This window comes from Amblyomma americanum, chromosome 1, assembly GCF_052857255.1.
Source record: "Amblyomma americanum isolate KBUSLIRL-KWMA chromosome 1, ASM5285725v1, whole genome shotgun sequence".
Classification (NCBI taxonomy): domain Eukaryota; kingdom Metazoa; phylum Arthropoda; class Arachnida; order Ixodida; family Ixodidae; genus Amblyomma; species Amblyomma americanum.
This window is the reverse complement of record NC_135497.1, coordinates 101,608,250-101,631,772: the sequence shown is the minus strand read 5'-3', so window position 1 is coordinate 101,631,772 and position 23,523 is coordinate 101,608,250. Positions and strand designations below refer to the sequence as shown.

General features: G+C 46.7%; 1 protein-coding gene across 2 annotated transcripts; it reads left to right on the top strand.

The window, feature by feature from the left end:
* The first annotated feature begins 7,092 nt into the window (after positions 1-7,092).
* On the top strand, positions 7,093-8,366 carry LOC144134585 (uncharacterized). Of its 2 annotated transcripts, XM_077667483.1 has the most exons (3): positions 7,093-7,374; positions 7,446-7,616; positions 7,700-8,366. In XM_077667483.1, the coding sequence occupies exons 2-3, from the start codon at positions 7,578-7,580 to the stop codon at positions 7,955-7,957; spliced, it is 297 nt and encodes a 98-aa protein (XP_077523609.1). In that variant the 5' UTR covers positions 7,093-7,374; positions 7,446-7,577; the 3' UTR covers positions 7,958-8,366. The 2 variants fall into 2 exon arrangements, with proteins under 2 accessions (XP_077523609.1, XP_077523603.1); XM_077667477.1 differs by having other exon boundaries at positions 7,093-7,616.
* The last annotated feature ends 15,157 nt before the right edge of the window (positions 8,367-23,523 follow it).

The following is a 23,523-nucleotide window of genomic DNA, read 5'->3' as shown; positions in this document are numbered from 1 at the left end:
GGTTGTGTTAAGGATAATAGCTACGATTTTATTCTCGGTGGCGATATAAACATGAATCTCTTGATCCCGTCAAGCAATCGGGATGACCTTGCTAACTTATTAACAGCTGACGCATGCACAAATGTTATAACGACTCCAACCAGCACTCAGCTGAACACGTAGACGTTGATTGACGTTTTTGTCACACACTCTAAAAACACACCGCTTTGTTCTGGTGCTTTAGCTGTACACGTAACTGATCACTTGCCAATTTGTTTGGTACTCAGATGCGGTTAGCTCCTGTAAAAAAACTCAGATGCCCGTCTAAGCAGATTTAAAGATATTAATAATAGGACGACTGAACTATTTTGTAACTGCCTGTCTAAAATTGATTGGCATGAGGTATTTCGTTCTAAAGATGCTGAAGAGGCATATGAACTGTTCATAGAAAAATTTAAAGCGTGCTACAACAGTTGCGTTCCGTATGTCACGAAAACGCGTCCGCGATTAGCACGCAAGCCTTGGGTTACACTCGATTGTCTCAGGGCTATACGTGAAAAAAATGCCCTTTGAGCGCCTCCTTAAGACCAGGAATTCGGACGACCTAAAATCGCTTTAAAAAACAACAAAATAAAACGAACAAGCTTTTGCGTAGAAGTAAGACGCATTACTTTGAAAACCTGTTCAACAATTTTACAACCAAGCGATCTGACCTCAAGTGGAAGCGCTTGAACGCTGTTTTAAATTGCCATTCAGGCCATAGTGACTGTCCAATTCAGTTGACTGTCAATGACAAAACCAATATCGGTCACGAACTTGCTGAAGCGTTTTACATTTTTTTTTATGTCTGGGGCGCGCAGTAAGCATTGCATGAGTTATCTGAAGAACAGAATACCCGAAAGTGCGTTTTTGTTACCGGTGACTGTGCCTGAAATCAAACAAGTGTTCTAAACTCTGAAAACAAGTAGGTGTGTCGATGTTGATGACTTGCAGGTTCAACCGATTAAGCATGCTATTGATATTTTAGCGTCCGTGATGGAACATGTTATCAACGTTTCCTTTCCGACTGGGCATTTTCCATGTCGCTTACATAAGGCAAAAGTGTCTGTCATTTTTAGAGCAGGAGGCAAAAACATGTCTAATTACCGACCGATATCAATCCTATCAGTCTTTTAAAGGGCACTGAAAAATTGAGGCACAAAAGAATAAAGTTTTCTCGCTAAGCACAACATGTTAACGCCTCTGCAATTTGGGTTTACAAAGCACCGTTCAACTGAGACCACGTTACGAACACAAAAGGAAATCATTTTAGACTCTTTTGAGAGAGAACACTGTGTGCTGGGTATTTTCGTGGACTTCTCGAAGGCCTTCGATCGAATTAACCATAAAAATCCTTTAGCTAAACTTGAGCACTACGGTTTTCGAGGCATATTTCTGATGCTTTTGCAAAGTTACTTAAGAAAACGACAGCAGCAAGTACATGTGAACAGCTACACTTCTATTTTTATACGTCTACGGAGTGGTGTTCCTCAAGGCAACATTCTCGGCCCGTTATTATTTAACATTTACGTAAATGACCTAGTAAACATTAGTGATATTCGTATATGCCGATGACACGAGTCTTTTGTTTCCTGGACCTAGCTTAACCGATCTCAAATGTAAAGCAAACAATGTACTTGCGCTTTTAACAAACTGGAGCGTGGTAAACTCTCTGCTTATAAATGTCTCGAAAACGAAAGCAGAGAAAGAGCATTCCGCCCGAAAAACAAAGCGACGAACGTAACCTTCAATCTGCTGGATCCAACGTTGAAATGATGTCCGTTGTCTAAAAGTCTCGGAGTTCTTTTCCACGAAAACCTGTCGTGGGACGCTCACATTCAAATGACTTGCTCCAAAATATCTCGTAGCGTCGGAATATAATCGCGCTTGCGTTTTGTTTCCCCGCAAAAAATAAAATTATTGATTTATCTTTGCCTGCTTTTCTTAACACTAAGATATTGCTACTTAGTCCGGGGTTCTACCACTGCTACGAATATCACGAAAATACATAAGTTGCAAAAGAGAGTTGTGCATATCATATCTAATGCTGCTGACGACGCACACACTGGGCCAATTTTTGAGAAAATAGGTCTAGTTCCACTTCCTAATCTTTACAATTCACAGCTTGCCTCATGCTATCAAACCTCGATGAAGAAAAATGACCCTTATCACAAGGGACTTGCGGCTCTGAAATTACGTCACACTGTATATGACAGAAGGAACTCGGAATAGTGGCAGCTACCGTACACGCGAACAAATTACGGCCGCCAGATGCTACGGTATACCTTGCCGACTGTGTTAAATTTTGATTTCCTGGCACATTCCTAACGTGCCTTGTGCAATGTTCTGTCTTTTTCATGTATAATATTGCTTTTTCTTGAGCCTATAGCCTCCTAGTTTGCATAAGTAAACTTACTTGTTGCCTACATTTTTCTGTCCCTGTTGTTTTTTTATAGTGTTTTTTTTCCTCCTTGAAATGTTATGCCGTGACATTTTTCTTTATTTTTACACTGTGCAAAAAACTAGCACGAATTTGTCCTAAGTTTTTGTAGTGTAAACCCTTGTCTCCATATATCGCTTCTTTTTAGTGCACGAAGTGTAATTGTACTCGCTGAGCTTAGTTTTTTCTGACATGTGTATTTTGTTTCATTTTCTTTTTTTTTCTCTTTCAATCAATTTGCATACACCTTTTTATGTCAGCACTGGGTCGCTGTCATCTGCACAGGGTGCGGGCCTTGTCAGGCCTTTTATAAGGCGTTTTCCTTGCCCGCCCCCCCCCCCCCCCTCAACATCACTCCTGTCCAGTGGACGTTGGATGCTGAAAAATAAAGTTGACTGGTCCGTTACAAGCGCTTGGAGCACTGAGAGGTCACTCTTGGAAAAACACAAGGCACAGCACAAGTTACAGCACTGGAAAGTCCGGTTATGGAATGGGAGCGGTCCTTTGACTGCCATATACGAGCGCTGAGAGGTCACACTTGGGAAAATGCCACGGCACTGTGGGAAGTGAGGGTAGGATAAACTGGGGTGACGAACGAAAGTTATGCACTACCCAGTTGTTCGTTTGGGGCTGACATGGGTTGGCAGAGTATAGGCTGCAGACACACAGTAATGCATTGGTGTGCTGGGATAGAAGCTAAAGTCAGTGTGGATTAAAAGAGAGCGGCACCCCCACACACTAAGGATAACGGGTATTGATGTTGAGAACCAATTTGCACTGAAAGGTAACCGAAAAAAGTGTGTTGTGCACTGTGTTGGAATGGAAGTCCATTTGCGCAGTAAGCTAACAGAGAAAAATGTGTTGTGCACTGGCTTGGGACAAAGTTCATTTGCACTCTAAGGGAACACAGAAAGAGAACTGTGCATTGCAGAGGTAAAGTAAATAGTTGTAGGTATAAGGCCCACTGCGAGTGGAAAAAAAGAAACGTTTCGTGCAGGATGGGTCAAATATGTGGTAAAAATGGTACCTTTGGGCTGCAATTGTAGATAGGAAAAAGGGTATATGGCAAGACGCATTGTTAAAGTCATAGGACTGAGGAGAAGGTTTTGCGGTGAAGGAAAGTGAGGATATGTTGACAGGCTCGCAGGATGTGCCGTTTGTAGAAGGGGAGGTGGTTTTCAGATTCCGCAGGCATTCCGAGCTGTCTGTAATTGTGAATTAATGTGTTTATCTGCCAGTCATTTGCCGGGCAGGCGGAAAGATGACCAATGGTCTCAGTATCACAGCACTGAGGACAGTTTTGGTTTGGGGCTAGACTGTGGCTGAACTTGCTGGACCTGGTCCAGGTGCAGCCAATTCTCATACGAAGTAGGAGGGATTATTCTCTTCTTCGAAGGTTTACTGGAAGGCGCTTGAAGGGGAGACCTGAGGAGATTTTTGAGTCACGATGGTAAGAGAGTGTGTTGTTGCGGAGGTGTCTTTTGGGGTAGTCTAGGAGTCTGACTGCTGGTGATATGTCAGTGGAAGTAGAGTGAGCCGATTTGGCTAATGCGTCGACAGCTTCGTTACCTAGAATTGCGGAGTGGTAAGGCACCCATTGGGGAGAAATGTCAATGCCCGTATCCACTAGAGCCATAAGGCGAGTCTCGAGGAAAGCTGGTGCTGAAGAGGTATCTTCTGGGTGGTGTAGGCTCGAGAGTGCAGGCTGGCAGGATAGAGACGCTGTATTGAGGGTTAAGTTGTTCATTAAGGTCTTTAGCTGGATGGGGAGCTTCAATTTCTGAGGCAGTTGAACAGGCTGGAAAGCAAAGCCTACATGTTTTCGATATTGTGAGAGACGGAATGAAGCAGGCGGCAACGGCCTGACAAATTTGAGGTAAGATATACTCATCTGCTATTATGAACTGAAGTGGCTGTTTTTGCTTGTTGGTCAGTGATCATGGTTAAAGAATGCAGTGCGAGAAGACAAGGACAAACGAAGAAGTGCACAGGACTGTCGCTTACTACCAACACATTTATAGAGAGGAATGAGCAGCTTTTATAATGCCATCGAAGACGCACGTGACCACATAAAACAGCAGTCTTGGGAAAACTATCTAAAACAGATACACATCGTTGCACACAATATCAAAGTAACAGCACATCGAGGCGACGCAACGTGCGCCCCGAACGCAAAAAAACTAGAGGACCAGGAAGAGCCATAAGATACCAGCATACAAAAGGATGAGTTAGCGACTTTTGCCGCCCACGCAGCACAAGGCAAATAACAAAAAAGGAACAAAAACCAACATAAATACCAAAACAACAAAGTAGTCTTCGCAGAACTCTGTCAAAAGTCGAAGCAAAGCAGTCAAATGGCGAGACGCATAACAAAAAAAAAGCTACGCTACAGCTTAGTCAACCGCTTAAAGCCATACAAAGTCACAGAAAAAGTTCAAAAGTTCTAGAGAAGAAGACTTATAGGAATTGTCATGCAAAAAAGAGACGTAATTACAGTGGACCTAGAAAACTGGACTCCTTGTCTGAAAGTAAAACTGAAGTCGTGCTGATGCACTTGTCTCCTGCTTTGGCGATCATCCGTGCCTCAATAATGACTCTTACAAATTTCGATCCTCGCACGTCCTCTGATAACCGTGCGCATGTAGAATGTTTCGCACCCTTTGCCAGTCTCGCAATGGTCGTCCAGGTGCCCACCGCTTTTGTTACGTACCTTGCGGCGGGGTTCAAGCAATCTCTCGTTGAGGCACCTGCCGGTTTGCCCAATATACACGCTTCCACACGTCAAAGGTATCTCGGAGATGACACATGTAGCACAATGCGTGAATGGATCTACATGTCTTATATAGCAAACCTTTTTCTTTTGCTTTGCACGCAGGCTACACACTCGTGATAGTTTGCACGGGGCTGAGAAGACAAGGTTAACATTGTTCCTTTTCGCAACCTTCTTTAAGTTATGGGACAACTTGTGTAGATACGGGATTGCGGCCAGGGGAGTCCATTTTGCCTGTTCTAGCTTGCCTGCGTCTTTGCTTTGCACTCTTAATATCTGGAAAAGGGTTTCTGAAACGCTAGCACCAGTGCTGGTGAGTAGCCAGCACTATAAAGACGTTGGACTTGTTTCTGAACGCTGCTCTGCATCATAGGGGGACAGCTTTTCGTAAGCGCTGCCTGGATGGCAGAAGAAACAATGCCTCGCCTAACCAATTTCGAGTGAGCGCGCTTTCATGCGGAAGAAGACCCTTCTTAGAGAAAGGGTTATACGTCCAACAGGGGTAAGTTTGTTCAAATCTCAACAACAGGTCCAAAAACTGTACAGCCTTGTCTTTCGGAGGTTCACACATAAAGTTGAGTCCCCAGAATGGAATTTGAAAAGGGCGACAATCTCAGAAGTAACGCGGTCAACAGAACCTGGTGGGAAAATTTTGAGGACAATCAGAAAATCGTCCACATACCGGAAGACCGACTGGACCGCAGCACTCGGGCGAACCTGGCTAATGCGCTTATCGGCGGCGGCCAGGTAGATGTCACACAGGACTGGTGCGATTCACGACCCGATGCATATGCCATTCTTTTGCACGAAGTACCGACCGCTGGGTTGAACAACAGAAGATTCAAGATAGAACTAATGAAGTTGAAGGAAATTGTCGCTGCTCACACCTGAGCTGTTCTAGAAACACACTTCACCCGACTTATGGATCACATCGCGCACCACTGCGTATAAAACTGTGTGGAACGGATAAAACAAATCTTCAGCGTCAATTGTGAAGCTAGTCGTAGCGTCTGTACTGCCTTTACTGAGTCTCTGTATTACCTCTGACGAGTTCCTTACCAGAAAAGGGTCATCTATAGGTAGGCCATCCAAGTGGCGTTCAAGGTAGGAACCGACTTCAGCTTGCCACGTTTTTCCAAGATGATGGTCCTCGGAGGGCAGTCGGGCTAACGGGTTTTGCCTGTGAAGAACACTTCCAAGTAACAGTCTCGTGCCTTCTCAGCCGATTATCTTGTTCTATCGAGATGAAAACTTGTCAGTAGGTTCAAAGCAATTGCTTTCCGTCTACTGCGACGGAATTGAACATTCTTGAAATTCTTTTCGAGCGCAACCTCACCCTTCTCCTGGTACAAGTGGTCAGGGAGGATGACAAATCCGCCTTCTTTGTCGCTTTGCAGTGCCATAAGGTTTCCCTCCTTGAGGCATTTGGCAATGGACACAATGGGAGGCTTAGTCTGCGTGAGCGAGGCCCCACAGCGACGTAGAATGACCCGTGCCTTGTCTTTCTCCGGAACTCGTTGTGCCAACTGCCGCATCAAAGTCAGGAGCTGGCACATGTTTGATGGTCGTTGAAAGCTGAATTTGAGACCCTTCTGTAGGACCTTCAAGTCCTCAGGCGAGATGCATGCACCTCCGAGAATGGTGACGTTGGTCGTAGGTGACTTCATTTCCTTCTCCTTCTCTGGAAGATGCAGCAGGACTGGTGCCATAGGATTTCAGTCGAGTGTTCTGCGAGCTTTCTATACTATTCGTACCTGCAGCTCACCCCGGTCAAATGAGAAGCGTTTCGGTGCAGGTGGGCTGGAAACGCTGATTGGTCGATGGGATGCGCTTCTCCGTGACGTTTTTCTGCTTCTCCCTCGTTCTCAACCGGACGTGGGTTCGCCGCGCCTCTCTCGGCCTGTCCCTAGAGTGCCTAGGGAATCGCTAGGGCCGGCCGCCGGGCGTGCGTGGTCTGCGGGCATTCTCTTCGTGAGCGTAGGCGGCGGCGCGCGCGTTTCGGAAGCTGTCCAGGTATGGCTTTTTTTTTTTGCGTGGTGCGCTCGTCGGCGCAGCCAGCTGAAATTTCTGTACAGTTCTTGCTTCCACGACATTGCGACGACCCCCAAAAGGCGCTGACCCGCGAGAAATCGCCAGCGACATAAAGGTACGCATTTTATCTCAAATTTCGCTTCATGAAGTGCTGTACCGCTTACCTACATGCCTTGCGCATTCCAGGACCTCGTTTTCCTGCTGCAGGAGCACGTCGTGCTGGTGTTCAAAATTTTGCAACTCCATTACGACGACCCACATAAGGTGCGGTTTGAGGACCGCCGGCGTCGCCATCTGAACCGCCGTCTGACAGCCACGATGAAGCGCTTGTCGGGCGTGCACGTTCTCAATCACGAGGTAAGGGTTGAACAACGTTTTCGCAAGTTTTCTCGTGCAGAACTCGCCAAATTGCGGCGCTTGTAACGTAACTTTTTTTGCAGCATCGTTTCCTGGATGCTTCTGGCGAGCCGATGCTGTCCTTGTTTGCCGCAGACCGGGGCATCGACCAGATGTCAAAGATTATCGTCGCGGCCCTCGTCAAGATCTACGGACCAGGGATAGCGTCGGCTTCAAGGGCAAGACCAGGAGAGGTGTACGTCGTGCACCGGTGTCGTCGGTGCGGAGCCAAAGGGCACAAGACGGACCACTGCTGGGCCTACTGCTCACCGCGCCGCCACGCCGCTGCAGGTCGCGGTTGAAGTGCTCCTGCAAACGGCCCTTTTTAGGGCCACCTCATTGTTTCCTGGCAGATCGCGAGCGTCCCGTTTCGTGCCCGTATTCCCTCTCTGTCGAAATCGACGCCAGACATCAAAATCGCGTGGTGTGAGCTAGTAAATCGCTGGTAGAGACAAAAACTCGTGCTTGTATACAGACTTACTCATCTCCAGTGCGCCTTTGTTTATTTCCGTAGGCACTACTCGCGCTTTGTAGAAATCGACGCCAGCCGCGAAATTTTACATGTTAGACCTCGCTACAGCATTAGCGCAGCGTGCCTTCGTCTCTTTACGTTCTAACTTTTATGCAGCGCACCTTTGTTTGCTCGTTACTTTTGTTCTTTTCAGTCGTTTCCTGAATCCGTCCAAAGAGCCGGGCTAAATGGATGATTATGGAACCACATGGCGATTGCACTGCATACAGCACGACTTTGGTCCCTGTGTTTTTAAATAAAAACATCAGATGTCGAAGGTCATGGTCGTGTCCGAGGATGGCTTCCACAGCTGGGGCCTAACCATAGGGACCGCACACGCTTTGTCGTCGTTGCCAAGTGGAGAGGCCCAAGATGGCTGGCATCCTTAATAAAGATCCCTTCTCGGGGCCGCTTTAGTGTTTCCTGGCAGATCACGCGCTTTCCACCCTGTGCACATGCTCTCATTTCCAATTAAAAAGGTCCTTTAATAACAAGATGTTGCATGGTACTTGAACAATAGCGGCTACAATGACAAAGGTGAAGAAGTGCTGGAGTTACACGGAAATAAAAAAGGTTGGGGGTGCCCACATAACAACCTGAAATGGTTTTGGACAGGACTCCTAGTTAATTGCATTTGGAAGAGAAAGACAAGGTTTAATTTTGCAGTGTAAGCTTGCTTCTCTAGAATGAACAGAGAACGTTGCCTCACACTGCTTGGGCCACCTTCCTTGACCCCATGAAAAAAAAAAACAGGATGCCTCTGGGAAACTATTTGCGGAATCTCCGCGCCCCCCCCCCCCCCTATTCAGGAGGGAAGGGTGGGGGGGGGGGTGACGGCCTCCTCTTTGTCGGGCTCGGCGCGACGCACGATGGACAAGACGGCGAAAGGAAGGGGGCTGTCAGTGACGCATGTTCCGCGCTCTTCGCTTAGCCAGCGTACAAGTCCCTTCGACAGCCTGAAATGCCTTCGGTGGGCATCGTCACGCATGTCGAAAGGATTGTCATGCACGTGCGACCGCCGATAACATTCCTTGCAAGCTTATTCATTGCCGTGAAAATCACGTCCTCCCCGTATCTCGCCCCAATTTTTTTGAGCCGGTGTGAAATTCAATGGATGTATGGAATGCCCACACCACTTGTCTACGTCCACCGTCCTCTTTTTTACTAGCATGGGCCTCCCTCCTTTGAACAGGATCCTTTCGGAGATCTGAGCCAACTCAGATCAGGATACCCGGCTTCTTTCAGCCTCTCTACCTGCCCCAGGAAGCTAGCCTCCGCTCTGTGTGTACAGGATTTCCCAAGAGCTCTTTTAAGCATGAAGTCGCTATACCCGCCTTGACGAGTGTGGAATGCCCCTAACTGACGTTCAAGAGAGGTTTTTTTTTTGTCCTATGGTGATATTCGCAACAGACCCTGCTCTCTAGATAATGGATCCGGAGGTATAAAATTTTTTTTATGGCGCAAGGGCATCTATGGCCAAATACGCCTTGACACAAGGTATTTTCTTTTTCTCAAGGTGGGGTCAAAGACCCATTTCCCAAGCATTTCACCCTAAATAAGCCGAGCACCAGACCAGAGAAGAGCTTGTACCCATTGTATCCCCGGCACTGGGGATCGAACCCCGCACCTCCCGCATGCGAGGCGGATGCTCAACCACTTGGCCACCGCTGCGGTCGGTCTAAAAACTGTAGGGTAGCTGAGCTGGGTAGTTCGAAGGTGAATCGCAGGCCACTACCTGTATCTTTGAAGATTTTGACGACGTCCGGAACTGCCCTGGGAGAGTTCGACTTAAGAATGATTAAAAAATCATCGACGTAACGGAACACTTTTAGCGCGAGGTCAGCAAGATTTTGTGCCAGTTCTTGATCCATCCTGCTCAAGTAAATATCGCTCAAAACGGGTGCCACACGGGAGCCGATGCACACACCCGATTTTTGGACGTACACCTTTTCGCCCCGCCCAACAACGGTTGACTCTAGGTAAAATGATAGCAGCTCCAGGAAACTTTCTATGGAAACCCCCGCACCCCGCCACGAACACCAACTCGTCATTGTCTTTTACAATGCAGTCTTTCACTCTCTGCATGAGCTGAGCATGGGGTAGCGAATAAAATAAGTCCTCCACATCGATGCTGAAGGTAGAGTACTTTTTCTTATCCAGCCCAGACAGGTACTTAACCACACTTGCGGAATTGTTCACCAAGAAAGGATCCGAAAGCTTGAGTGAGCTCAAATGTCGCCGTAGAAATCCCGACACAACATGCTGCCAAGTGTTGCGCTCGGATATGATTGTCCTGAACGTTCAGGGAATGGAATTTCACACCGGCTCAAAAAAGTTGGGCCGAGATACGGGGCGGACGTGATTTTCATGGCAAAGAATAAGCTTTCAAGGACTTGTAGTGCTGTGCGAAAGAAGCTCGAGCCTGAGAGCAATCGTGCTGGAGCTGAGTGCTCGATAGCGCACAGACAGAAAACCAGGCTCACAGAGTGTAAGACTGGAGTCGTATACGAAGTCCCCCTCTCGTGTGGGAAGAAGTACATCGGCCAGACGGGTCGATGTATTAACGAGATGTTAGCAGAGCATCGCAGGTCGTTGAAGGGCGCACCTTCCTCTAATCTCGCCTTGCACTGCAAAGAGTGCAAAGATTGCTTCCCACGATTGAACATGACCAGCGTCTTGTTTAAACACAGGGATCAGGTTTGCAGGGAGTTGGTGGAAGCGTACCAGATCAAGAAGGAATCAGATGACTGTGTAGCATCACCATCTGTAGGCCTCATTGATGGGGCGATGCCTTTTTTGCGCAGTTTCTTTAGCGCAAGCAGGCGGTGTGGAGCGCTAGCTTGGCAGGAGTGTGCCTGTGAGTTCGCTGTTTGTTTTGTATCTTGTCTCTGACGATGCGGAGATTGCTTTTAGGTTGTGATCAGTGGCATCACGTTACATGTGCCAAGATGGTGTGTGATAGGGTTTGCGCTTTCGGGTTTTTTAGCATGTTTTTCGCGGGATGAAGATGCATATATAAACCTTTTTTCCTTGAAAAAAAAATCGGTTGATAGTCTGCGCTCGTGTCGTGCCTTCTTGTTCTCTGTCTTCGTTTCTTTGCGCAGTTAAACATGACACATACCCAGCTCCAGTGCGCCTTTGTTTATCTCTGGGATGCCTCTGGGAAACTATTTGCGGAATTTCCGCCCCCCCCGCCCCCCGATTCAGAAGGGGAAGGGGGGGGGGGGGTGACGGCCTTTTCTTTGTCGGGCTCGGCGCGACGCACGATGGACAAGACGGCGAAAGGAAGGGGGCTGTCAGTGACGCATGTTCTGCGCTGTCATTAGGACGAGCTGCCCAGCCTCTCCGCGGCAGCTCCCCTTTGAACCACCCCCCGCCTGTTCAATCGGAGGCGGGCGACGGCGGGGTGGTGTTGAAAAGGAGCGCCCTTGGGGTCAAGTGCCCCCCCCATAGAGACAGAGACGGCCGAGCGCTTTGAATCTCGCGTATTGTTCGCGCCCGAACCGAACAAGACGCGGCTGAGACCAATTTGAGTCAAACCAGGTCCAGATGTGGCGGTGGCCAGCCGGTTTACCGGCTTCGGGCTAAGCCGCGCGCGAGCAACGCGCAATTCCCCTGGAAGGTCAAGACAAGCGGTCATGCGGGCACAGCGAAAGCGCCTCGCGACAGACGATCTGGCGACACAGCTAATTGAATACAGCGGGAGCGGCCGATCGTCAGCGAAAATCAGTCGCACGTGTGCGCGCGCGAAGCGTTGGTGCTTTCGTCTCCCGAGAAAGACGAAACCAACCGCACTTGTGTTTGCTTTCCTTCCGAGAGGAGAGCTAACCGAGTGCACATGCGGACACGACGCCGGGTGGTATTTGCTTGCCTTCTCCTGAGGGACCCAGGTAGCACCGAAACGTTGCAATAATGTTACATTTTTGTTGAAGACTATATTAAAACGCTTCTTTAGAGCGTTAAAATAGAGTTTTCTGCATAACACACGTTATATGTTAATTTTTAACGTATTACAATGAAACATGTAACGTTACTGCAACTTGGATAACATTTTTATAACACTATTCTAATGTTCGGTACTACCTGGGGAGAGAGTCCCGCAATGCTGTGGATGTAGGGGGCACGGCATGCAAACCTGGTGGGCCAATGATTCCGAGGGTCCATTCTCGGAATTCAATTGCTCATAGTAGTTTTGATGTTTTTTCATGCTATATATTTTTGAGAGCAGATTTGGAAATTTGCTGAAACTTGAAGGCGTGCCACGCGGCTCATGAACCAATCATGTGGTATATTGTGATTGGGTGATGCAAGGGATGGGCCGGGCCTTTAGGTCTTTAAAACCAGGGCCCGGAGCCATGGAAAAGGGTTCTGGGCTACGGTCTGATGTGATGCATCTTCGGCTATGCCGAGTAGGGGCCTCCCCTAGTGGTAGCCAGTTCCACTTTTCTGCTGTTTAACCTTTCTAACCTTTTTGCCACTTTTAACTTGTCTTTCATGTGTATCAATCTGCTTGCAATGTAAATATTTGTGTAAATACAGTCAAGTTATACTCCCCTGAAATACCTGCATTCTGCAAAGTCGCAATATCGTCTCTGACGGAGCACCTTTGGTGCCAAGAAGCCTTTGGTCATCCAACCAAGTAACCGTCTCGGGCGGTGAGCATTTCTGGTGCGAAGTCAAGGGACTTAGTAAGGTCTGCAAGGAAAGACCTTACGCAACTTTACTGGGGCATAGCCGCCTTTCCGAAATTAACCGTGACAAGTGCCTAGCTGTCTTTGGATTCCAGCGAAGTTGCAGCTGTACCTCCGAATCCTCCTCGCCCGTTCCCACGCGGTTTCGCATGCCATGTCGCCATGTGCGGTAAAAAGAACAGTTTGCAGAGTTTAAATGGTTCAAGTATGAAGCTATGCAATGAAGCCAATTACAGACTTCTGTACAACAGCTAGAGGAATTTCAAGAGCATGCTGTGTGATGCTAGTCAAAACTAATGCAGTCAACTATTATTTCGTATTTTTTTGACCAAACAGACATGAAATGTCTGAAGATGAATGTGTACCAAACACATCGGTGCATCAGTTAATTGTGATGCGTGAAAAAAATTGTACTAACTTATAAATGCCCATATGTCGTCATAATCAGGAATACTGAAGAATTAAGGAAAATAAAAAGTTTTTTTTTTGTTCACGCCCACACACCTGCTACAAACATCTTTATACGCGTACGTAAGAATTTATGACTCTGTAAGAAGCATTTTGGGTAAAAAGTACAGTATGGCAGAAAGGAATCTTTAGGAAATGCACTGTGTAGAAATAGCCATACCAATTTCATGTGATCGTTCGATAAATGTAACAAATACCGTGCAAACAAGCTCGCTGCATAGTATAGTTTTTTTGCAAGTTACTGGTTGCAGACCGCTCTGCAGTCACTGGACTGTGATTGTGTAAGTACTGCATGACAGTGCATGGATTGCACAGCAGTTGCTTGTTCATTTCGTTTACCACCATCATTTGTAAGAAGGGGCCATTTCTCATATACATGTGTTTCTCTGCGAGTGTCGTTCTGCGCAGCGAGCGTTCTTTTGTGCCCGCATGTGTGCTTTCGGTGCGGGAGGGCGTCCTTGGCGGCACCCTCCGTTCTGCGAACGGACCGATGGGCGCCCGCTTCGTTAGCTTATTGGTGTGGTCGTTAGGGCCGCGGGAAATGCCGCCGCTGCCAGAAGTACGAACCGGAGAGCCGTGCGGCGTCTCCTTTCAAGTGGACCCATGCACGTGTGCGGGTGAGAGTGTGTGTGTTTGTGTGTGTGTGCGCTTCCGGTGCACTGCAGGTGCGCGGTAACCTGCAGCGCTTGGAGGCGACTCAGTCAAGTGACAGACGACAAGGAACCCGTGAGAGTGTGTGTGCGATGCTATTTTAGCTTGTAAATAAGTTTTCGTAAATATACCCTTTTGTATTTCCTTCACATGAGGGTTTAATCGTTTCATTTCTTCAGCGCGTATTTGTAACATTAATTTAATCTTAAGCCTCATTTCAAACACAATGAAACAGGACGTGTAACTTTTTGACATGTTCCTTTTTGGCAGCCTCTAAAAATATTTCCGCATGAATGGGCTAGCTTAATTGTTTTGCAGCAATATAACCACGGGACTGCTGTAACTTGCAACATTTTCAAATTGTGTGAGCATCACTGCATGTGAGGGGTCACAACCATATCCTAGCTGTTTCTTGAAGGTCCCGTTGCTTTGATGGCAATGCTTGGACAACCATGACCATCTTCCGCATTCATGCGTACAGGGTATGCCCATTACGTGCATGCCTTTCTACCTATTAATGCCTTACAATGCAAACAGACAACAAATAAAAGGAAGAGCACAAGTACAGACAGTGTTTGTAGCCCACACTCTTCTTCTTCACGTCAGTAAATATATATGGCACATACCCACGCGGGGGGATTGGCCAAGGTACAGTGGAGATTGCCAATGAAATATTTGCACGGGGGAAAAAAAAGACGTGAGGCGGCGGCGTAGAAGACTGAATCAGGATAAAAATTGGAAAATTCAATAAAATTTAAGAAATATGAATTACCGAGAATAGAATCAAGCATTTTAGACATGCAACAGAATTTTGTATGCAGCTGACAAGGTGACCGATCAGTCGCACTTATGTAATCATGAAGGTAGCCACAAACACTGCTTAACGGGAATTCCTTGGCGCTCGCACCGAACGAGAGAAGAACTGGAAGAGACAGAGGGAGTCCTAACCTCGAAAGAGGGACCTCCAAATACTGCTTTCCTTGAACTGCGAACCGCCGGCGAGAGAGGAGAAAATGACCTATTGTTTCAACTTGCCCACATGAGACACAAAGGTTTGTCGCAGCGAACCCGCATCGGCGCAAGTATAAATTTAAGTGAGGGATTTTGCATCGCAGAAGCGTCACTGACACCTCGCAACGCCTTGATTTACACCACTGGACATTCCATGGGTAATTTAAGTGGTGAAAATCCACGGTATTGAGCAACGGATCACTCAAGCTGGCTGAAATATGTTGGAACCGCTGGAAACGTGAAGTTTCCAACATAATGAGGTGAAGGACAGGAAAGATTACAGGAGCGCTGAGAGCTGACCTTGCCAATAAATCAGCCACCTCGTTAAAATAAACACCCGAATAGGCAGGTACTCAGACCAAGTGGATCTCATGCACTGTGCACGGAACATAAAACCTAAGCGACCAATTCAATAACGATTTTCCGGAATTTTGGAGACTAGAACTGAAAGGCAGTCTGCAAGAATGAGAACTCAAGCTACATGCCTGGGAATTAAGAGAAGAGCCAAAATAACCAAAAACTCTACGAAGAATATAGGAGTATAATCAGGGATACAAACAGAATAGCTCCAAGCCAGATCCTGCGAATATATCCCAATTGTAATGTTTAGTAGCTTCTTCTGAATTTAAAAGTAATGCTACTACTTTGAACTTTAAACTTTGGGGGTTCGAATAATAGCTGATAAATCACAGGGGGACAAAAACTGAATAACGGTAACAGAAACTTTGGCTATATTCAAGAAACATTACAAATGTCTTCCTTCGACGACTCTTCTTCCCGCACTGCCCCGTCCACCCGTTTTCTTCAGCAACTCGTTGCAAGGAGATCAGATCAACTTGAAGCGGAGCTAACAAATTCTGCGTGAACCTAACTTGCGGAAGCTGATAGCGTGGCCAATGCCTCCCATGCCTACTACGGATGGAATCAATACAAAGTCGAAGAAAAAGTATACCGCAGCACACATGATTGGAAGTGAAAGACGAATTTTGTTGATGTTGTTAGCCTATCAAAAGATGGCACATACCTACACTGGGCGATCAGCCAAGAATCCGGTGGCTATTCACCTGTACTCAGTTAAAAAAAAGAAAGCCGCGCGGGAACGCAATACTGGTGGATGTGCTGAATTTCAGGAACAAACGTATCGTGCAACAAGTAACAAAAATATTCGTGAATCAGATTTTACATTGCATAATGAACCATGACTGCACCAAAGCAATGAGATATAAGTGAAGCATTTCGTTGCTTTCGTGACAGAAATGAGTTATGAGGTTTGTTGAATAAAAAAAAAGTGATTTTTGATGGCAGCCAGCATGAGCCATTTAAAGTTATAGCTCAACATTAGTCACATCTGATATAGATGACACGCATGCTTTGAAAACAAGATAATGTTTTTCTTTTTTTTTATGAGAAATGCACAGGCAGTTTCAAGGCTTGCTTCACAATTTCATTTCTGGCGTATACACAAAGGCATGTCTATAAATTATTCGTGCGTTACACCAGAACCAACACTACTTAAGTTGGTAAATCATGTTCATTACCTGGGTGTCATTAATAGCAAACATATACTAATGCTGCTAATCCTATAGAAGAACAAACAGCGGTTTTATGAAGACGTTAAATAATACGTGATACTGCATGTGTCCATCAGGCAATGAACTGTGCGGCAGTTTCAGTTTCTCTTCTCTTATTTTCAGTTTCGGTTGTCTTACTTTCAGTTTCGCTTCTTCAGAGTTTCAGTCACATGCATGTCTCTTGACACCACGTATACGTGACGCAAGAAAAGTAGAGGGGGGGGGGGGGGGGGTTCGGCGGAAACTTGGCGTCATCATGACATCGCTCGCTCCGGTGTGTCGTTCGATCTTGCATCTACAATACAACAACGTGTCGACGAGGTAAACCTATGAGTTGCACGGGATCTTACGCCCCCTCGTACATTCCTAGAAACACCGGGCCAGTCACCAGTACCATGGAACCAGTGGAAGGCACTGTTTTCTACCTACTTTCAGGAGGCGTCTGGCCTGAGTTTGCTGCAACCCGGCGCAAAGCCATGCCTTTGCAGTCGCGCGGCGTCGAAGGTCAGCGTCGTTCCGCAATTAACGCCTCCTGCCACGAGCGCAAAATGAAGGAGCAGGGACCTAAATTAATGGCGATTTCCACTGGTCGTGCTGGAGCAGCTTTTCTTGCTCCGCGACGACGAATTCGAGTTCAACTGGTCGACCTGGACCGACCGCGCGAATTCCGCTGGTCGATTGGAGCAACTCCGTTCCAACGGAGCTCACAAGGTTGATACGCCGACCAGTGGCGGATCTGCTCCGAGGCGGTTTGGGGCGCTCTTTTGCGATTCGAGCGCCTCACTTCAGATCCACCAGTGGAATTCGCCATAAGTGAAGTTACGAAAGGCGAAGATACGTTTCAAACCGCGCTCAGCACTTGCAACCGTCTGTCCTCAGCCACGACGGAACGCTACCGCGGTTCAAGATATGTTTACAGAACCCTGGCGAGCCTGTCAGCTGCAGGTTTATATTGCTCAGTTACGCGAACCTGCGTAGAACTGCGACTTCGACAATTCCGTGAACACTGTTGTTCGTGATCAGCTCGTTTCTGGCGTTGCGTCGGACAACTTCATAGGATGTAATTGTTGCTCGAAGGTGCAGGGCGAACCGGGAAAAGGCGATTAATCGCTTGTACGAAGAGGCACTTTTTTTTAAAATTCAGTGGTCACTTTGGCGATGTAAAGTGCGCGAGGCGAAAGCCTTTCTGCGCCCACTGTGGCTGCTTCTTTTAATTTTTATTTAATTATTTTTAATTTTTCGCTTCTGAAACTGCATTGTCACATAAGTTAATCTTTCCTTTTTATTTTTGTTTCTTTAAAATTGTTATTTATTTTTATTTTAACGTTTCGTTTTGAGCTATTAATTTACTTCACAAATTAATGTGTAATTACAAACTAATGCGCAATTTCTAATCACCAATTACTTCTTAATTGCTAAGACTATATGGGTTATATCAATTATTATACCATTGATGACGTCATAGTGTGACAGATTTCGCGGACGGATGGATAACGAGAGCCATTAAAGGCTTTCGCTTTAAATGTTTGCATGAAGTCGCCTATAGGCAGCTATTGGCTCTAGATTGCAGTTATTCGTTTCGGGCCCCTGATTATACACCTATATTCGCTGTTCATTTTCTAGGGGTTCAGTTGGCCCTATAGATAAGGTCTCTTGCATCGTTACTGATGTCATTATACTTGCTGACAGCCTTTCTGTCCTGACTCACTCGAAGGCTCGAAGGACGCTCTTCTGGGCCATTCTCTAAGATTTTTCATTCCACTACATGTAAAAGAAATGCGCTTTCACTGGATACCTGGACACTGCGGCATTGATGCTAACAAGACGGCCGATTTTTTAAACAAAATCTGCGCTTTGTGGGCCTGTGGTACCATTTACTCTAAACACTGTGCATTGACAACAGCTTGCTTCCAATGGTTCCTGCATCTGCATTTTTTCAGTCATGAGCCTCTTCGTGCTGCAGCGGATTTTCAACATTCCCTTGGAGTGTGCTTTGATGCTCCCCTGCTCCACGTGTTTTATAAATACTGTCGAAAATCGTACTCGAATATAACAACTTCGAATTCATTTTCAACATTCCCTTGGAGTGTGCTTTGATGCTCCCCTGCTCCACGTGTTTTATAAATACTGTCGAAAATCGTACTCGAATATAACAACTTCGAATTCATCAATCAACACTATTCACAAATTAACGGCACAGCCATGGGTACAAGGATGGCCCACACCTACGTCAACATCTTCATGCATAGTAATAAGTCTAAATTTTTGAAAGATTGTCCCATTAAGCCCACCCTATACAAACGCTACTTGGATGACATCTTTTTAATTTGGACTGACACACCTCGTCCACCCCAACATATCTTTCACTTACACGTGCGCCCACACCACAATTAACTTCCTAGATGTTGAGATTTTGGTAAACGAAAGCTCACTCACCACCAGTGTATATAGAAAACCGACGGACCGTCAACAATACGTACACTTCCAAAGCTGCCATCCTCGTCACTCTAAAACAAGCATCCCATACTCTCAGGCACATCGATCTAAAGGGATATGTTCCCAAGATGAAGACTTCGTAAAAAATTCCAAACGCATGCAAGAAGTCCTCATTAAGCAGCGATACCCGTCGCCATTGCCGACGATGCCATTCAAAGGACATCTAAACCCAACCGAGAGCAAATACTGGAGTGACGTCGATACAGCGAGCAAACAGACCATCAGGCAAATATCGTACTTCCCTTCACCAGTAACCCAGCCGCCTAACGTACGTAAACAAAATCTTCAAAAAAACATTTCAACATTCTCAAACAAAGCGAGCTAGCGCCTCGCCAAAATTTTCACTGCTCTCCCTCATGCAGTCTACAGACGACCGAAAAACATTCGAAACATTCTAATACACTCAGTCACATAAAGAGCCGGTTTTGGGGTGTCGACCTTGTGGAAAAAGTAGATTCCAGGTCTGCAAACACATTACAAACATCAAGCTGTGAAATAAGCACAGCTTCAGGATTCAAATGGAAAATTAATGACAACTCTGATTGGGATTTCTGCAACGTAATATACCTCCTAGGATGCAGTGTGTGCAGTACGCAGTACATTGGGCAGGCCGTTAACTTTATACGAATTCGCTTTAATAACCACCGCGCGCATATTTTATCCCTACCTCCCCTTGTTAAAACACATATATTAATGAGAAAAACGACCCATTTGATGCAATTAAGTTAACAGTCCTACAGGGTGGGTTCCACAACAAAGAGATCTCGAGCAACGCGAGTCGTACTTTATTTACAAACTTAATAACAATTCCTCACGGCATTAATGAAAGTCCGGGTGTATTGACCTCCATCGCCCCTTGCAGAGCCAATGCTGACCTTAGGAATTCCGGCGCGACAAACCTCGGTCGTTTGTCGCCAGCGGCATCTTTTTCAAACTTCGCTGCCCGCTTACACAAAGCTCTGAATTCATCCCCCACCCCTGTCTTGCCAGTTCGACGCACCACCTTGCCGAGCGGGGTGCAATTGAAGAACCAAGAACCCTTGATGGGCACAAAAGAAAAATACTAGAAAAAGGAGAAAGAAATAAAGAGAAAAAGAAAAACGCTTTGTCCCCTGCCGCCCAGCGAGCTTGCGCGGGAGGCCAGCCCGGGGGAAAAAAGGAATAACGAGGGGAGGGAGGGCATCCGAGCCCTCAAAGCAACAATGACAGACTTTGGCGGAGTCCCGGAGCAGATAAGAATCATAGATGCATGTACTGCCCGTGCCGCCGGCCAAAACGAGCAAACAAATAAACAATAAATTCAGACAGGGCAGGAGACGTTCCAGGAGCGTCTTCGGTACGAATAGTGAAGGCGGAATCAGCGGCGCAGTTAGCTTAACTACACACACGTGCACTGTGCATGAAACACACACACAAAAGAAAAAGGCGGCAAAACATACGAGTTCGCGAAAGTGTCCTGTGGGGGGGTAAAGGTGAATGGCAGGAGCATTTAATCAAGGGTTCTTGGTTCTTCAATTGCACCCCGCTCGACAAGGTGGTACGTCGAACTGGGAAGACAGGGGTGGGGGATGAATTATGAGCTTTGTGTAAGCGGACGGGCAGCGAAGCTTGAAAAAGATGCCGCTGGCGGCAAACGACCGAGGTTTGACGCGCCGGCACTCCTAAGGTCAGCACTGGCTCTGAAAGGGGCGATGGAGGTCAATAAACCCGGACTTTCATTAATGCCGTGAGCAATTGTTACAAATTTGTAAATAAAGTACGACTCCCGTTGCTCTCTTTGTTGTGGAACCCACCCTGTAGGACTGTGAACTTAATTGCATCAAATGGGTCGTTTTTCTCATTAATATATGTGTTCTGACAAAGGGATGATGGGTAGGAATAAGATATTTACTTATGCAAGAGTGACTAGCTATGCGCAAAAATTTCCGTGTTTCAATTTTCAAAACTGCGAACTTTGACCGCAGCGTCCCGGACAAATAATTCCAACTCCCGACCGCGTTTTTAAATTCATTCTAAACGGGGTACGTGTTTACTGGTACCTGCAGTGGTCGGCTGCGCAACTATATATATAAGCTATCGCGTGCAGCTGTCATATTATAAAAGAAAATCCGCACAAAACAAAAATTACGCAGCAACGGGCTGTGGCGAATGATTGCGCGCAATATTTTTTCGCGGGTTAGTGAAACGAACAGTTTTGTTTTAAATCACGAGAGTTGTATCAAAAGCCTTTATATGTCGTCATTAATTACGATAGGTACGACGACACAGTGAATAGGAGTTTATATAGACTGTCGTCCTTCAAAGACCCAATGCTTTTCTCCTCCAAAACGTCGTGTAGAACAAAACCGGACCGCCAAATTTTGACACGGTTGTACGAAATTTCTGCACTAACGAAAGCTATGAGTGTAGTCTCCTGCATGTAGAGAATGTAGAATACAAGGAAAAATTATAATATGTATGCTCTAGGTCAGGTTCATAGTCCTACAGCACTCGATTGTAAATGCAGGCACTCGACGGAGCGCTGATAGACGGGCGTGGTCACCTGTAGGCGCATTTGCGTGGCTTTGCATGGATAGTACGTGTTTAACCTCTCAGGTCTGCAAAAGCTGTATCGGGTCCGCCAGGTAGTGGCGATTATAATAAATGCACAACGAAGCGCGCCGTTCGAGCGCACTAAAATAATACACCAGCAGTTCAAGGATATCATATATAATAAAAATATAGAAACGCGCATGCAGTGCGTGAAAGCGCGGCGCATCAGGTGCGCTTTTTGAACCCGCGCGCGCTGTCAAAAACGTGGGGAATTCCGAGAAAAACCTAGGGAAAATATGTCTCTTCCCAACCGGACACGACGTCATTAAAAGTCACGTGGCCATGACGTCACGTGACGTTTTAGACGTGACGTCACATTTTGTTTGACCAATCAGCGTTTCCAGCCCGCCTGCACCGAAACGCTTGTGTCAAATGTGGCCACTGAAGCGAGAGCACTCCGAGCCAGTCTTAGAAAAGACGCACTTGTCTCCAGAGCTCTGACTTCAAAATCTCGCACATACGTCGAGCATGCCCTCAAGATGGCTCCACAGGGCCGAAGAACACCCGCACTTCAAACGGCCCAATTTTCTTTTAGAGGTGGAACGAGAGGATCCTGGCCTTGCAAGTAGGAATTGCGATAAGATTCGCGCAGGTTATGGCGGTATCTTGCCTGCTCATGGTAGAAAGAAGAGCCCAATGGAGAAGAAATCTGATGAACTAAAGTTACTGTTTGGGCTTGTTGTTCAGTGATCGTGGTTAAGGAATGCAGCGCGAAAAGACAAGGACAAACGAAAAAGTGGACAGGACCGGCGCTCGGGGCTTGGGTTCGGTGCTTACATTGTGTATCCTCGATGTGCTGTTACTTTGATATTGTGTGCAACGATCTTATCTTCTGTATCTGTATCTTAGTTTCCCCACGACTGCTGTTTTATCTGGTCACGTGGGTCTTGGATGGCATTAAAAAAGCTGCTCATTTCTCTGAATAAATGTGTTTATTGTCAGCGCCAGTCCTGTCCACTTCTTCGTTTGTCCTTGTCTTTTCGCGCTGCATTCCTTAACCATGTGAATATGAGGAGCCTGTTCCGAAGCTATTCGTGTAGAAGTCTGGCTGCAGCCTGTTCGAGATGGGCCGCTTAGGTACGATGTTAATGAAGGCCTTCCAAAGTGGTGCGCACGTCAAGAGGACAGCTGGTGGGAGGAAGATGAGAGACTGCGCTTGGCGGAGGAAGGTCTTCATCGAAAATATCTTCAAATACCGCGTGGAGGATACCTGCTCTGGATGAGCAACGTGATGAAAGTTTTGAGAAGAGCTGCAATCCTTCAGGAAGATTGTAAATGTGATTGATGTGGACGAATCATCTTTGCAGGAGAAAGAGAGAGGGGGGAGGACTCCAGCCTCGGTCATGGTAGGGGAAACTTGGGAGTTGTTGGGTACACCCAAAAACTTTCCCATGTTGTTGCGGGGAAGGACTTCGAGTTTACGAAGACTGGGGGGAAGGGGAGGGAGAGACGAATGGGCGGGCATAGAAGATACAGGAAGTCGCTGCGGCTTCAAAGAGAGTTATGGCCCATTTGGTGCTACAGCCAAGTCCACCGGCTAGCAATCTCATTATGGCCTAGCCAACTCTGTGTATATGAGATGTGAGGGACTTTTCTGCAGGTATCCAGGAGAGTATTTTGCCAATTGTGAGGCCCAGAAAGTGGACTTGATTCCGCCAAGCCAGCGAACGGCCACTGACTTTGAGTTTCGGTACTCTGGCAAGAGAGATTTTTGGGTGGATGAGAAGGGCTTCAGACTTCTCTGGAGAGTCAGCAAGGCCGATGCGGGCGATGTATTTCTCTAGAGCAGACAGAGCCTGCTGAAAGTGTTTTCGGGCAGTTGCGAGATATTTTGTAGGACAGCGCTTGAGGAAATGTTGGACAAGGGCTTATTATGC